Below are 13,530 nucleotides of genomic sequence, written 5' to 3' on the forward strand. Positions count from 1 at the left end.
CAAACTCCGTATCCTTTATGAGTTTAGACACCCGTTGACTCCGTCCGACCTGGGAATGACTGCCTCATCGCCGAGCTATACCCAAAACCACGCGGATTTGTGTATACAACGGGACTCAGGCCGTGAAAAGGACAATCTCACCACGGTCGTTGCGTCTCATGCGCAGCGACCGCCAGAGCTCCTTCTCCTCCGAGAGCTTGCCGAGGCTGTCCTCGGACGAGGAGCGCTCACGGTGGAAGCGCTTAAGGGCCTTGTTCATGCTGCAGCCGCGCTCACTCTCGGGGCCCTTGTTGATGAAGGACAGGAAGAGGTCGGCGCGGGGGCGGTAGACAACCATCTGTCCCTCGTCGTCACCGTCCTCGCCCTTCTTGCTATCGCGGGAGCCCGGGCGGTACTCGATCAGCTTGGGGGCCTTCTCGCCGTCTGACCGGTGGTGGTGGGAGTGCTTCTTGGTGGAGGACGAGACCTTGCGCTTCTTGGTCTTGGTCTTGGTCTTGGTGCTGTTCATGCTCAGCAGGCCTAGGAGGTTGTTACCGATGCCGCCCTCCTTCTTGTGCTTCGAGCTCTTGGTCTTCTTGAGTGGGCTGGTGGGGCCCGGGTCGGCGACGTCGCCACCGGAGTAGTCGGGCGAAGGGGGGAAGACGGGGCGCATCATGGTCTTGAGACCACCGGTCAGGCCTGAGTGGGCCAAGGTGGGAGGGGCGTCAATCATCATCTGGTCGGTATCGACATGGAGGCGCTTGCGCTTCTTGTCCTTCTTCTCGCTGCCGTCTTTCCTTCTACGCTCGTGCTTCGGGGCAGGGGTCTCGTAGCCCATGGGGATCGGCCCGGTACCGTATTGTACGAGAGCGCGGCGGTCCTCGTCAACCATGGCACCCTCGTCATCCAAGTAGGCCTCGGCCTCATATTCGTAGCGTACCAGCTGCGTTTCCTCATTCATCTGCTTCGCGCCCAGAGTAGACGCATTGGGCGTTGCGGACGCATCGAGGAAGTCGAAGACGTTGACGTTGCCCTCGTTCGCCGAAGGGGGTGTTGGGGCCTCGGGGAGGAGCTCGGCGGGCGAGTTGCCGTTGTCGCTGGCTTCGTAGGGGAAAGACTCGAACTCGGCGTCGGGAACATCTTCGACGTAGGCGTGTTGAGCCATGGCGTCGTATTGGTGAACGGGGGCGGGCTGAGGCTGGTTGTTGTTCGTCTTGTTTTTCTTGTTGTTGTGGTTGTTGCTCTTGTCCTTGTAGAGAGCACCTTGGTACTTCTGGGCCTCGCTCATACAGCTCTGTCATCGAGTTAGCACAAGACGAGCTCCATGGGCGGCCAGTATAGCCAACCGGTTAGGGGAACTGATGCAACTTACAGTGTGGGAGCGGTATTCAGTGCCAGGAAAGTATACCATACAATCGATGCAGGTAAAGGTAGCGCCTCGACAACGGTTCCTGTGGGGATCGAGCTTCTTCTTGGTCAAGACATCACCACACGACTGTGGCAGAGGGAGACAAGTCAGTTATGTTGCGCAGGAAATGGTGCAAGAGATTATTGGACTCTGCGTGTTTGAAGAGGGGTGTATGGTATGGTCTAGGAGGCGAGGGAGGGACGGGACGAGACACTGGCTATTAAAGACGGCATCCAAGGGGAAGTGGGAGGGGGGTTTGTTTCTGTTGCTGGAGGGGTGTGGGTGTGTCCGTGATGTCTTGCAATGTGTGGGAGGTGTATGGTATGGTGTGAGGATGTGATGTCAGGCCTTGTAGTTTATAACAAGACGACATGGGGATCTTCGGGGGGGCTGCAGACGGGGGGGAGGTACAGAGAAGAAGAAAAGGGGACCCTGGGTTATGGGGGGGACGGGGGGTGGGCGAGAGCGGCACAAAAGAGAGGGCGACGGCTTACCTCACAAGAGAAGGACACCATGGTGAAGGGAGCGACGCTGTATGATGATGTGTTGTCCTTACGATGAGACCTTATTGGGCGCGGACGTTGGGCAGAGAACGGATTCTGACTGGGCCGCGGTATTTAACGGAAGTGAAAAGGGAGGGCGACGACGATAATTGGGGGAGGCGAAGAGCGTGAGCGTTTCTGCCGTTGATGTATGTGTCGGTATGCGGATTGACGGAACGCAGATACAGAGCGTCGCCTGACTGGGCCGGACTGGTGCGAGAAACTAGCAGGCTCGATGGACACAGCCTTGAGGTGGTAGGAGAATAGAGTGAGTAAGAGCTGGATGGGATAAAGTGGGAGCGACAGAGGTCGCAGTGTGGGAGCGGTAAAAGCAACCAAAACGACTGGGGGATGAGGACGGCGAGGAGGAACTCTCTGCTCAATCGGGGGCACAGAACAAGGACCCCAAAGTGTCGTTCAGCTTTGAGATATCAGGGGCTTCTCCTCGTGTTGGTTTCGCGTCGCAAATACGGAGGCGTGCCGTTGATCTCCAATGTTGGAATCCCTTATTTGGAGGGGTCCAAGGGGGCGTCTGTGACAGGGGGGGAGGAGGGATAAAGATGGAGGGGTGAGAAGTGGTGTTTCGCGCTTCAGGTTTGTGTTGGAAAAAAAGACAAGAGAGCGCGCGGGCCTGGCTGGGGAAGCTACTGAGGGCGGCAACGAGGCAGGAACGCGGCACAATTACTGGTTGTCCTAGACGGGCAAGAGGATTGTGACCGGCACTGCAGAATGTTGCAGCAGAGCAAGGAAGAGCAGAGCGCGCAGAGGAGCGACTAATAAGACCGGAAATTCCTGGATCTCTTTGCTGGAGTTCGAGCCGGGAGAGGTCTTGAGCTGGGCTGTGTCTGAACGCAAGCGTGGGCGCGGTGCGGGCAGGTGAGGATGCGAACTGGAGGAGCTGGTGGCGGCGTGTCGAAATCGAGGGGCAATGGCGCGTGGTCCAAGGCTATCCAAGAGGCGGTCGGCCGTGCTGAGGATTCGAGGATTATTGGACTAAACGATGAGATTACGCTCGCGCTATCTCGTCCGAACCGATGAGCTTTTGCGTGTGCCGAGCTGCTGGATTCAAAGTTTACAGACAGCAATGGGAAGGGGAGGGGGGAGAAAAAAATTAAAGAGGTGAGCAGTAGTGGTTGAGGTGAAGGAAAAGCTGCACTGCAAATTCTATGCAAACAAAGTGGAATCGGCCGAAACTTTTCGCAGCGAATTTTTTTCTTCTTTTTTTTCTTTTCTTCTTCTCTTCCTGCTCGTCCCCCTTCCGTTCTCACCTCTGTTTTCTTCCGCGTGGGGACCTGGAAACTGGAGTGCATCTCAGTTAGGTTGGGCAGCTTGACATGCTGCTCTTAGACCCACACCCCCAACTATCCGTTGACAAGCGGTATCCTAGGGGAACCAAGGTCATTCAGCAGCATTCGATGGTCGCGAGTGGCCCAATGAATCCAAAAGCCAGTCAGTGCGCCAGTTTGATTGGTTGAAAGGCTACCAGGTGCTCAATTTCGTGTCAGCCAATCGTTCTATGCAGAGCGAGAACGGTGGGGGTGGTTGCATCCCGTCCGCCTCACTCTAGTCTCCGGCGAGAAGACGGACAGTGGGCGACATGGAGACGTACGTCCCTTGGGACAATGCGATACGGTTGGTAACCATCTCTCTCGTCGGCGCTGCCCCCAACCCAAGACCCCAAACCCACGCTGCGATTCACCTGTGTTAGCCATTCTGCAGTTGCGGACCGCCCCCGCGCTTCGCCTGTTTCTTCATAAGGCGAAGCGAGGTGGAAATGGGAACGGAGACGATGCAGAGCTAGAGCTGTAGGTTCGTCCCGGCGCCGCATGCCTCCATGCTGTCCGCTAGCTAGCGACGAAAACCCAACTGCTTTGGCGGCTGCTGTTGCTGCTGCCCTGAACCAACGCAGGCACTTTGACCGCCCTGCCCTCCCGTAACCGTACAGTATGCATCACCGTTCGCTCGGTCTGTGTCCGTAATCTGCATCATAGTCAGGAGGGTGCGCGGCCTCGTATGAACTACGACATTGCCAATATGGGAACATAGGGACCAACCCGATGGGGTCCACGATCTCGGGGCGACAGGTCGACCGAGATGGCCTGTCTTTCATCTTCCCGTTCCCGTTCCGCCGCGGTTTCACAGGAAAGAGACGAGAGCCCCCCTTGCTTGACCCAACGGGGAGAGTCAAGGGGTAGGACGAAGAAGACGGCGAGGGATTCTCCTGCTTCTGTTCTGGGGGTCGAAAGCTTCCGACTCTGCTTCTAAAAACAGGTGCTTGGTGCCGATGCCTTCGGCCTTGCACATCCTGACTCTTCTAACTCTCCTGAAGAGCGGGTAGGGTTATGCAAGACCAGGCTAGGCCAGGCCATACTGGGGGACCGGACGTGACCAAACGACTTGTCCCCGTCTCTGCCCCTATCCGTCGTGAATGTCGCCGCGAATCACGGCAGCTGACGACGACGGTCCCAGAGGCGTGGAACGGCTGCTGCCGCCGTGTTGGGCCTCTCTACCTTGCCTGCGTTCCAGCTTCGGGGGCCCGTCACATCGCTTTCCGGCACGTTGATTAGCGGGTTGCATGATGGCCCCCATCCGCAGGGCATCGCCAACATGCGCACTCTTCAGCGCCGCTGCCACACCCCTCCAAAGCGCGCGTCTAAGTTGACGAGCGATCCAACAACTGGCGGTATATGAGCAGCAGCTGTTGGGCCTGACTTTGCTGTGCATGGAGAATGAACCAGAATAGACCGGGGGAGCTGTTCCTGATTCCTACCATTCCATTTCTTGGAGGGGGTCTGTGGCTTTGCTGGTTATGCCTTACCTGCTGGCTGAAGAAAAGGTGCAGTAGCTTGCTGGGGATCCACGGATCCTTCGTCGTTGCTTTTAGTTTTTTTTTGCTCGTGCTCTGCGTCGGCGTCCGGTCTCCTGCGCACACCCTCCCTTTGCCCTGGCGGCTGGCCCCCAGCGTCGGGGACGAACAGAAAGAAGCAAGGAATTGGATCGTGTGATGGTATTGGAGAAGGGGTGGGCTGATACGTGTATGTTGAAATGACTTGCAGAGCCTGCGAAGCATGTTTGCTCTGCAGGCAAGATGATGACATGTGGTAGCGAATGGAAGACCGGAGCCAAACGTTGCTGCCGTTGCAAATCACAGCATTCTATTCGCTGGTGACTAGAGAGTTTGACACTTGGTCGGACCTCGAGGTTGGTGAAGCCCACCGGAGAGACGCCAAGCAAAGGCTCAGCATCAACTCAAACCTCTGACCGGGCCAAGACGACACCATCGAGTCCCTTGCTGGCGGTGGTACCTGGCCTTGGATGGAAGGCAGTTAAAGGTGTCTTTTGTTGTCTTGTCTTGTTTTGGGTAGCTTGGGAAGCGCGGGGCGGGGGCTCAAAGACGGCGACTGGAATGAACGTCTCCGCTGGTGTGGGCGAGATGACGGCGGGCGTTGGGCGGCGGATTGTGGTTCCCGTCAAAGGTCATTTTAGAAGCCGTACGTCTCAGCCATCAAAATGTCTCGAATGTCATCGACTCACAACTTGAATGGGAGCTCCGGCTTTCCGTTGTTACTTCCCCCTATCGTGCCCGGGGTTACCCAATCACGGGTTCCCGCTCGGTCAGCCCACGGCGTTACCTCAGGGCCCGAAATCAGCAACTGGCAGTGGAGGGGCCATGCTGTGGTGAGGTGGGTAGGGAAGAGGGAAGGAGCTCCCCCCCCCCCCCCCAACCAGGTCTCACGCCTTACTGCTTCCTTCCCTGTCATGCGGCGCCATCCATTTGGCACGAGTGAGTGACATTGGCACTTGTCCGTCGCCAACCTCGGGGGAAGAGGAACCAGCAAACGATATTCACAGCTGAAAGAGACAAAAAAGACACCCGGTGCTTTTCCCAGTGTCATCCAATGTCTTGGGTTTCATGCCTCGAATGTAGTATCAGCCAGCATGGCCTTTGTAATGCAAATGCTCGTCGATGAGCCACCGACGGCATTCTCGCCGTCGTGATAGAGGGCTGTTTATTGCTTCATGCGAGTCGCGTTTTGCAAACAAGCGTAATGAAACTACACTCAACCGCCAACGCGTCTATCCGCGTCGCAGCGGGCTCATGCCTGCCCCATAAGCTCGGGGGCCCTTCTTTCCATTCATGCTTGGCTGCCGTTGATGCGGTCCCATTTGTTGCAAAAGTGATTTTGCAAGGCACAGTTCTACAGCGGAGGCAATCGTGTACACCCATCGTCTCGTTTCGTTTGTCCGGCTTCATCCTCCACATTTCATTGCCGATCGCATCGACCTCGTCTCTTTGCCGGTCTGCTCGCCTTCCACCGCTCACGTTGATCACCTTCTCCGCCACCCGGAGCGCCATCTGTTGAGCTCCGAAGCAGTCCTGTGCGGCCAACCACCATCTCAGGCCACCTGCCGCATCGACAAGCCTCGGGGAGACTCGCGTAACTTGCTGGCATTTTCCGACATCCCACGACTCGACTCGACGCGGCAGACAGGAGGATACCATCTGGAGCGCACGCCGCAACCCACATTACATTACAGACCGCCATCGGCCATCCCGGCCGCACGGCTGCTAGAATCCCGTCTCAACATCGCTCGCTGCCTCCTGACCTGCATCATGCGGCCTTGCACACCATAAACCACACCACCGCCGTCCATCTTCTGCCGTTGATGCTCCCATCAAAGTTGGGTTCTAGGGCCAGTAGGAACTCTCACGATTGGCCGCAAACCAAAGCACGGCATCTCGCACGGAACGTCTGTCAATGCTGGGCGTAGCTCAAGCCGCAACTCAAGAGTAGTATCATTCCTGGTTCCTCGGGTTCGTTCCGATCCGGCACTTCTGGTTGTCAGCCTGCAGGGTCATTGCCAACAGATAACTGTGCTCCATGCCTAACCCTGTTCGTTCGTTCGTTCTTCCTCTCTGTTCGTTTTGCCGACATCAATCGTTGGCCAAAAAGGGCACCAGTCAGGTGTGCTATTACCAGGTCCCTAGGCCCAGGTCCGTAATCACCTCATGCCGACGCTCACCCGGGCCTAACACCGCCGCGGTACCCGCCTCGACCCAATCTGCACCCCGAGGTACCTGCCACCAGCTAGCACCGGCCTCGTTGCCCCACCGTCTCCGCGTGCGAGGCTCCGCTCTCTCCTGAATTCTGCACCGCTTTCTTCGCTTCGGGCCTTGCCTTGCTTTCCCCATCAAACAAGTCTCCATTCCCCTTGAGGGCGGTCCAACAACCACGTCGAAATATAATCGTTCCTCCGCCTCTTCCCTCCAACCCCGGCCTAGAGACTTGCTTTTCTCTTCGCGATGTCTGCTCCCAACTCTCCGTCGTCGTCTTCCAACAGTTACCTCGAGCAAGGGGCCTCTATGCTCAGTACTGTTGGCGCGTACATGCGGCTACCAGCCATAGCCTCGACGGTATGGCCATTCCCGCATCCTCCTACGGACTGCCCATCCTCTCACACCGATACTTTAATCTGCCTGTCTGCTACCCCTCCTCTTGGGCGCTTGCCCGAGGTCGTGGCTCAACCGCCTTCATTAGTGTCCCGGGCTAACAATTTCTGTGCTACCTAGGGCATCGCAGCTGTCTTGACCACCCTCCTCTACTTCAAGCAAAAGTAGGTCGTTCCCCGAGTCCAGGTGACCGCACCGCCGTTGCCCGCCCCCACAAAACTAACTGGACTGTGCGCCACTACAGGGCTCTCATCTACCCTTCGCATATGCCCCCAAACTCTCGAACCGACGTCCCAAGACCTTCGCAGTACGGCATCAAGGATTTTGAAGAACTGGTCATACCCACAAACGATGGTGAGAAACTGTCTGCATTCTACATCCGGGGTCCGCGTGGTGGGAACAACTCCAATGTCACCATTCTGATGTTCCACGGCAATGCCGGCAATATTGGCCACCGTTTGCCGATTGCCCGCATGCTCATAAACTTTATCGGGTGCAACGTTTTCATGCTCGAGTATCGCGGCTACGGCTTATCGACCGGAGAGCCTGACGAATCCGGCCTCTTCCTAGACGCGCAAACCGCCCTCGACTACCTACGCTCTCGCGCAGAGACCAGCAACCATAAGCTGATTGTCTACGGGCAAAGCTTAGGCGGCGCCGTCAGCATCAAGCTGGTCGCTAAGAACCAAAAAGACGGGGATATCGCTGGATTAATCTTGGAGAACACCTTTCTCTCCATGCGCAAGCTCATCCCTTCCGTTATACCGCCCGCCAAGTACTTGACGCTTCTATGCCATCAGGTGTGGCCGAGCGAGTCGCTCATCCCCAGCATCACGTCCGTACCGATCCTGTTTCTCTCGGGGTTACAGGACGAGATTGTACCGTAAGTGCAGCGCACCCCCCCTATTTACCCTGTTCGCCACCACCCATATGATGATCTAAAGTCACCACCCACAAAATATGAGCCCTTCGGGGTGCTTGATTTGAACTTACGACAAGAGTCTGATATGGTTTCTCTCTACAAACCGCTACTTGCGTGTCTCAGTTGTTGCCCTATCGAGACTAACACCTGTCTTAGACCCCGTCACATGCGCCAACTTTACGAACTGTCTGCTGCGCCCACAAAAATTTGGAAACCCCTGCCTGCAGGCGACCATAACTCGAGCGTACTGGAGGAAGGCTACTTCGAGGCGATCTCGGACTTCCTCGGGAACGTTACCGGCGTGACGAGCAAGGAGGAGAAGCAGCGCCTCTAGGAAGAGTCTCTGCAAGCCGAAGCACGGTTTGAGAGGCACGTGGCCCAGGTACTAGAGGATGAGGCGGACCGAGAATCCGTCTTTACTGCCGTGTCCAGGCGGTTCCACTGTCGGAGCCCGCCTCCGGGCGACTGAAGACGGGCTGTTGAGAACTGCGGCGGCGTGGTAGGGGAAGAGAGGCATGGGACGGGAAACGGTACGATGATGGGCGCTCTCCTCCGGCCTACCACCACCCTTTTTGACCTTAAGAATGATACCCCCCGCTCCTTTGACGGACCGGGATGTGACAACACATTGTATACGCAGTATAAATATAATGAAGCAATGAGTACAACCAACAGATCCGTCTGACAGTGATGTCCGTGAATTCAGGCAAAGCCTCTGTGTTGACGGCTCGGGGGGGTACGATACACTTGAGCAAGCCGGGCCAAGACAGGGGATGCCGGACCACACGTATCCTTCCCATCGCAGAACACGCCTGAGCCCACCACCGGCCGCAACGCAGACGAACAACGCTCGAGGATTCGCTTCGACCGTTTCATCCTTTGTCAGGTTCTTTCGGCCGTGGACGAGCGAGGATACGGAAAGGTCATGGGGCGCGGGCCCCGTAGGCGAGGTTGGCAGACGGGCATCCATGATGTATCGTCATCGTCGACAACAGGGCTGAACCTTGCCCCACGAGGTGGACGCTTCGGGGAAGGCTGGGTAACCTTGGGCCAGGCAGGGTTCCCGCCTCGCGGGCCCCCCCGTGATCGCGTTCTGACGTGGCAGAGGGCGCGGATGCGTGCATCTTGCAACCTCTGCGTGGGCGAGACGTCGCCGGGTTCACGGGGGGAGGAGACTGTAAGAGGGGAAGGCGTACCGGGGCGGGCGAGGTTGATGTGGAGCGGGGATGGAGATGCGCACGGGGCGGAGGTTCGCGAAGGACGGTGCGAGTGGAATGTTGTTATACTGCACTGGGTTCAATGCGTGAGGCAGTGGACAACGATCATTCATGGGTTGGTTTTTTTTTTGGTTTTTTTTTGGTATTCATCTACATGGTAATGCTGTTTGGTCCCCTTGACAATGCAGTTATTCCCGTGGCTCTTTGGCCTCCTCACACCAGTTATTTGCTGGGCGACACACTTCGCGTGCATGTGATCCCATTTGCACTTCGTGCCCAGCAGGATGTGGTCCTCTACCTCCTTTCCTATCGTCACCTGCTTCATCAAGAGGTGGGTGTGGAGATGCAGGGCGTCGCGGCCCGGGCATCTCCCTGTTCGTTCTCCTGGGAAAATAACTTCCTTGGTCGAATGCCATCGCCTTCGCCTCACTCGTCGCTGTCGGCGGCGGCTTCCCAGTCGTCCGCGACAGAGTCCTCGACCATCTTCTTCCTCGCCAGCCTCGAAAAGCTGACGAAGCCGCTGGCGGGGCGCGCATCCGCGGCAGGCTTGGGCGCAAGGGTCCTGCGCTGCGCCGCGGCGCGACCGACGACGGCATTCCACCCGCCGCTACCGCCGTCCGCCGAGGACGTACCCTCGCGGCGGAGCACGTTGAGGCTCGCGTCGGCGTGGACCATGGTCACGGCGGCGGCGATGCCTTCCTTCGTCACGGTCCGCGCGACGAGGGGCTTCAGGGAGGCGAGGGCAGACTCGACGGCCGAGGGCGTCGTGCCCCAGGATGTGACGGGGACGGCGCGGATGAGGATCTCCTCGGAGGGGAGGAAGGAGGTTGTGAAGGAGAGGGTGTTGTGGGCCTTCAAATGGCTGGCGAGGGCGGACTCGACCTCGTCGATCGTCAGACCGAAGCGCGGCGCCGCGAGCAGGAGGCCGTTGAAGGGCTCCAGCGCCGAGGCAGAGGCCGCCGACGAGGATGCGGCGGCAGCCGAGGCGGCGGATTTGGCGGCGTCGTTGCGGATCTTGACGCACTGCGCCAGCGTCTTCTTGGGCGCCGAGACGAAGCGCGGCGTCTTAAAGATGGAGACGTGGCGGTGCGGCTCTGGGTCCTGGCTCTCCGAGTCGAAGCCAAAGTCCTCGGCGAGGGCGTGCAGGAAGGCGCGCTGGAAGGAGGGCATGGGCTTAAAGCGAAGACGCTTCTCCGAGGGCTCCGAGGCGAAGACTCGGAATTCGCGCTCCTGGTTCTGGGCCCAGGTGGAAGACAGCTCGCGGAAGAGCTTGAGGGTCGTGTCCGAGTAGGGGATGTGGTCGTCCGTGTGGTCCGGGTCGACGTTGAGGGCGGCAGCGAGGCGCTGGTTGCGCTGGAGGCGAAGACACTCATCATCGCACTTGAGGGTGTCGCGTTCTGGCGTCGGGTTAATCTTCGTCGCGAGGCATTTGACCTCCTTCTTGCGGTGCTGGCAATCGCAGGTGATGAAGGTCTTGCTCTGGCAGGGGCGGTCTTCCTTGCATGGATAGGGGGCGTGGCAGGCGTCCTGGCACGAGTGCTCGCAGGACTTGCGCGTCTTGCCGCAGGACTGCGCGCAGTGAGAGCCGGGAATATCGGCATCTTCGCACTCGCCTGGGCGATGGCACTCCTTTCTGCAGGTATGGGTGCTAGTGTCTGGTCAGTATGTGTCGGTTTTGTGTGTTATGTCTAGACGACTTACCCGCACTTGAGCTTCTTGCCGCAAGGGAGACCGCAGCGAACCTCCTCCAACCAGCACGGCCGGTTCTTCATCCTCTGCTTGCCGCAGATACAGGCCTTTTCCACGAGGAAGGGACATTTGGGGCAAGGGACGTCGTCGGGATGGCAGTTGTGCTTGACCGTGGGGTGGCCGCAAGGCGGTGCTCTCCTGCAATCGAAGCGACACTCTGGGGGCCGAGTTCCGCAAGGCTGGGGAGGCTGCAGAACGGTTCTGCCGCACGCGCAGCTGATCTCCTCGAAGACGGCCTCAAGACAGCTTGGGCATGGCCCAGCGTGGCAGATCTGAGAGCACTGATGGGTTCCGCACTTCAACGTCCTTCCACATACACGGAGGCAGATGTGTTCAGCCTCCACCTCATCAGGGGCCTGCTGCTGCCTGTGCTTCTTTCTGGCGGCCTGTCTCTCGATGGCCTTCTTCTCTCCGGGGCAGCAGTGCTCACCGCACTTGTGACGGCCGCAGTTGAGCTGGGCCTGGCAGACTCTCATGCACATGGGCGTGGCGATCTCGCCCTGGTGACACAGGGAGGAGCTCACGGTCCGACCGCATCGACAGGAGATATCTGCCTTCTGGAAGCAAGGGCTGCAAGGGCCGGTGTGGCATGTGTCGGTGCATTTGTGGCCGCACGCCAGGGTCTTGTCGCAAGTCTTCTTGCAGTGAGGGATCTTGTCCTCACAAGATTGTCTCGGCTGGTCGAGAAGCTCGTCCAAAGGCGTCTTGCCGCAAGGACAGTTCAGAACAACGTCGGGGGCCGATGGACAATGTGCCGGTACCTCGTCCTGAGGGTGGCATGCCTTTTCGCACTCATGAAGGCCGCAATCGTACTTCCTTCTACAGGTCGCGCCACAATCAAAAGACCCGTCGAACCAGCTGCCCTCGGAGATGTCTTCAGAGTCGGAGCTGGAGACTTGCCCGTAGTTGAAAGACATCTGAAGATCGCCTCGGCTGTCGCAAGAGATTTCCTTGTGCTCCTTGCCGCAGTAGCATCTCGCCTGCACAGGGACTTCGCAGTTGCCGCACAAGCCGGGATGGCATGGGGTAGAGCAGAAGTGCTCGCCGCATGGCAACAAGTCTCCACAGATCTCCTTGCAGCTCCATCCGTTACCGTAATCTGTCTCGCTGCACCGCTTCGTCACCTCATGCTTGCCGCAGAAACACGACTGCGTCGGCCCCATCAAGGTACAAGGCGGGCACGGGCCGGCGTGGCATTCAAGAGAGCATGGATGCGGGCATGTCGCTCTGGGCTTCGAGCAAGTCTGTCCGCAAGAATGGGGAGGTAATCCAGGGACGTTTCGAGGGCTGATGTCCTTGCCACACCAGCAATGGTAAGACGAGGGCTCTTCGGTCAAGCTAGAGTTGCAACCCGGGCAGCGCCAGGATCGCGTGTCGTCGTCCTTCTTCAGCTGGCTCGTAAACCACTTCTTGACGCATGTCAAATGCAATACCGTCCAGCACAGTCCGCACGACCATACCCGAGATGGCCGTAGGACTTCGCTCGAGCAGATGACGCACTCATACTGTCCGTTGCTGATGTCCTCATGAATCCGCGTGGGCAAGTCTGCGGCTGTAGACTTTGGAGCCAACGGATACTGAGGCTTCTTCGGCTTCGAGGCTTGCTTGCTAAAGTTTGGTCAGTCTCTGTGAGTGTGGGTGGTGGGAGAACGTGAACAAACCCTCTTTGGACAAGGGGCTGCCCAGGAATGAAATCAGGAGCATCTGCACTCAGACCAGGCTCCTCTGATGCGTCCGTATTGACATTGGTCGTCAAACTACCGCCGAACGTCCGCTGGGTTCCGGGAACAGTCCCGCCACGGACGGCACCACCGCGTCGGCCGCCTCTACCACCGCCGCCACCACGGCCTCTGCCCCTTCTCCCTGAACTGGACGACGGCGCCTCTGGTGCGTTTCCCGGCGCGGCTTCGGAAGCTGGTGCTGGCTCAGCTTGGTTCTGAGGCTGGGTGGCAGCATTCCTGCCGCCACCCCGCCGACCACCACGGGCGTTTCCTGCCTCGCCTCTTCCTCGTCCTGATCTGCCTCTCCGGCCAGACTGGGAGCCTCCTCTGCCCGACGAACTCGCTTGAGTCTGCGTCTGCGTCTGAGTCTGCGCCGTTCCACCTTCAGACATGACTGAATCGCTCGTTGCAATGACGATGTGGTGATGAGTTGATGAGATCGTGTTTGCGCTTTTTGAAATACAGCGTCTTCGTACGGGTGCTGCCAGATTAGGCGGCAAAGAAAAAAAGTATCAAATGGCCTTACGCCCTCGCAAAGAA

At 58.3% G+C, this 13,530-nt stretch overlaps 3 protein-coding genes across 3 annotated transcripts; 1 reads left to right on the forward strand and 2 right to left on the reverse strand.

Annotated features, from left to right (window-relative positions):
• Positions 1-115: 115 nt before the first annotated feature.
• Positions 116-1,902, reverse strand: ColSpa_02179 (upstream activation factor subunit UAF30; the record flags this gene model as incomplete). Its single annotated transcript, XM_049268391.1, has 3 exons — positions 116-1,273; positions 1,352-1,474; positions 1,882-1,902. 3 exons carry the CDS (start codon positions 1,900-1,902, stop codon positions 116-118), a joined length of 1,302 nt encoding a protein of 433 aa, XP_049124348.1.
• A 5,332-nt stretch (positions 1,903-7,234) lies between these two features.
• ColSpa_02180 (protein bem46) lies at positions 7,235-8,637 on the forward strand (the record flags this gene model as incomplete). Its single annotated transcript, XM_049268392.1, has 3 exons — positions 7,235-7,345; positions 7,690-8,264; positions 8,460-8,637. The coding sequence occupies 3 exons, from the start codon at positions 7,235-7,237 to the stop codon at positions 8,635-8,637; spliced, it is 864 nt and encodes a 287-aa protein (XP_049124349.1).
• A 1,309-nt stretch (positions 8,638-9,946) lies between these two features.
• Positions 9,947-13,382, reverse strand: ColSpa_02181 (FKBP12-associated protein 1; the record flags this gene model as incomplete). Its single annotated transcript, XM_049268393.1, has 4 exons — positions 9,947-11,153; positions 11,222-11,541; positions 11,587-12,877; positions 12,931-13,382. 4 exons carry the CDS (start codon positions 13,380-13,382, stop codon positions 9,947-9,949), a joined length of 3,270 nt encoding a protein of 1,089 aa, XP_049124350.1.
• Between the last annotated feature and the right edge of the window lie 148 nt (positions 13,383-13,530).

Source organism: Colletotrichum spaethianum (genome assembly GCF_022836535.1).
Source record: "Colletotrichum spaethianum MAFF 239500 DNA, contig04, whole genome shotgun sequence".
Taxonomy (NCBI): Eukaryota; Fungi; Ascomycota; class Sordariomycetes; order Glomerellales; family Glomerellaceae; genus Colletotrichum; species Colletotrichum spaethianum.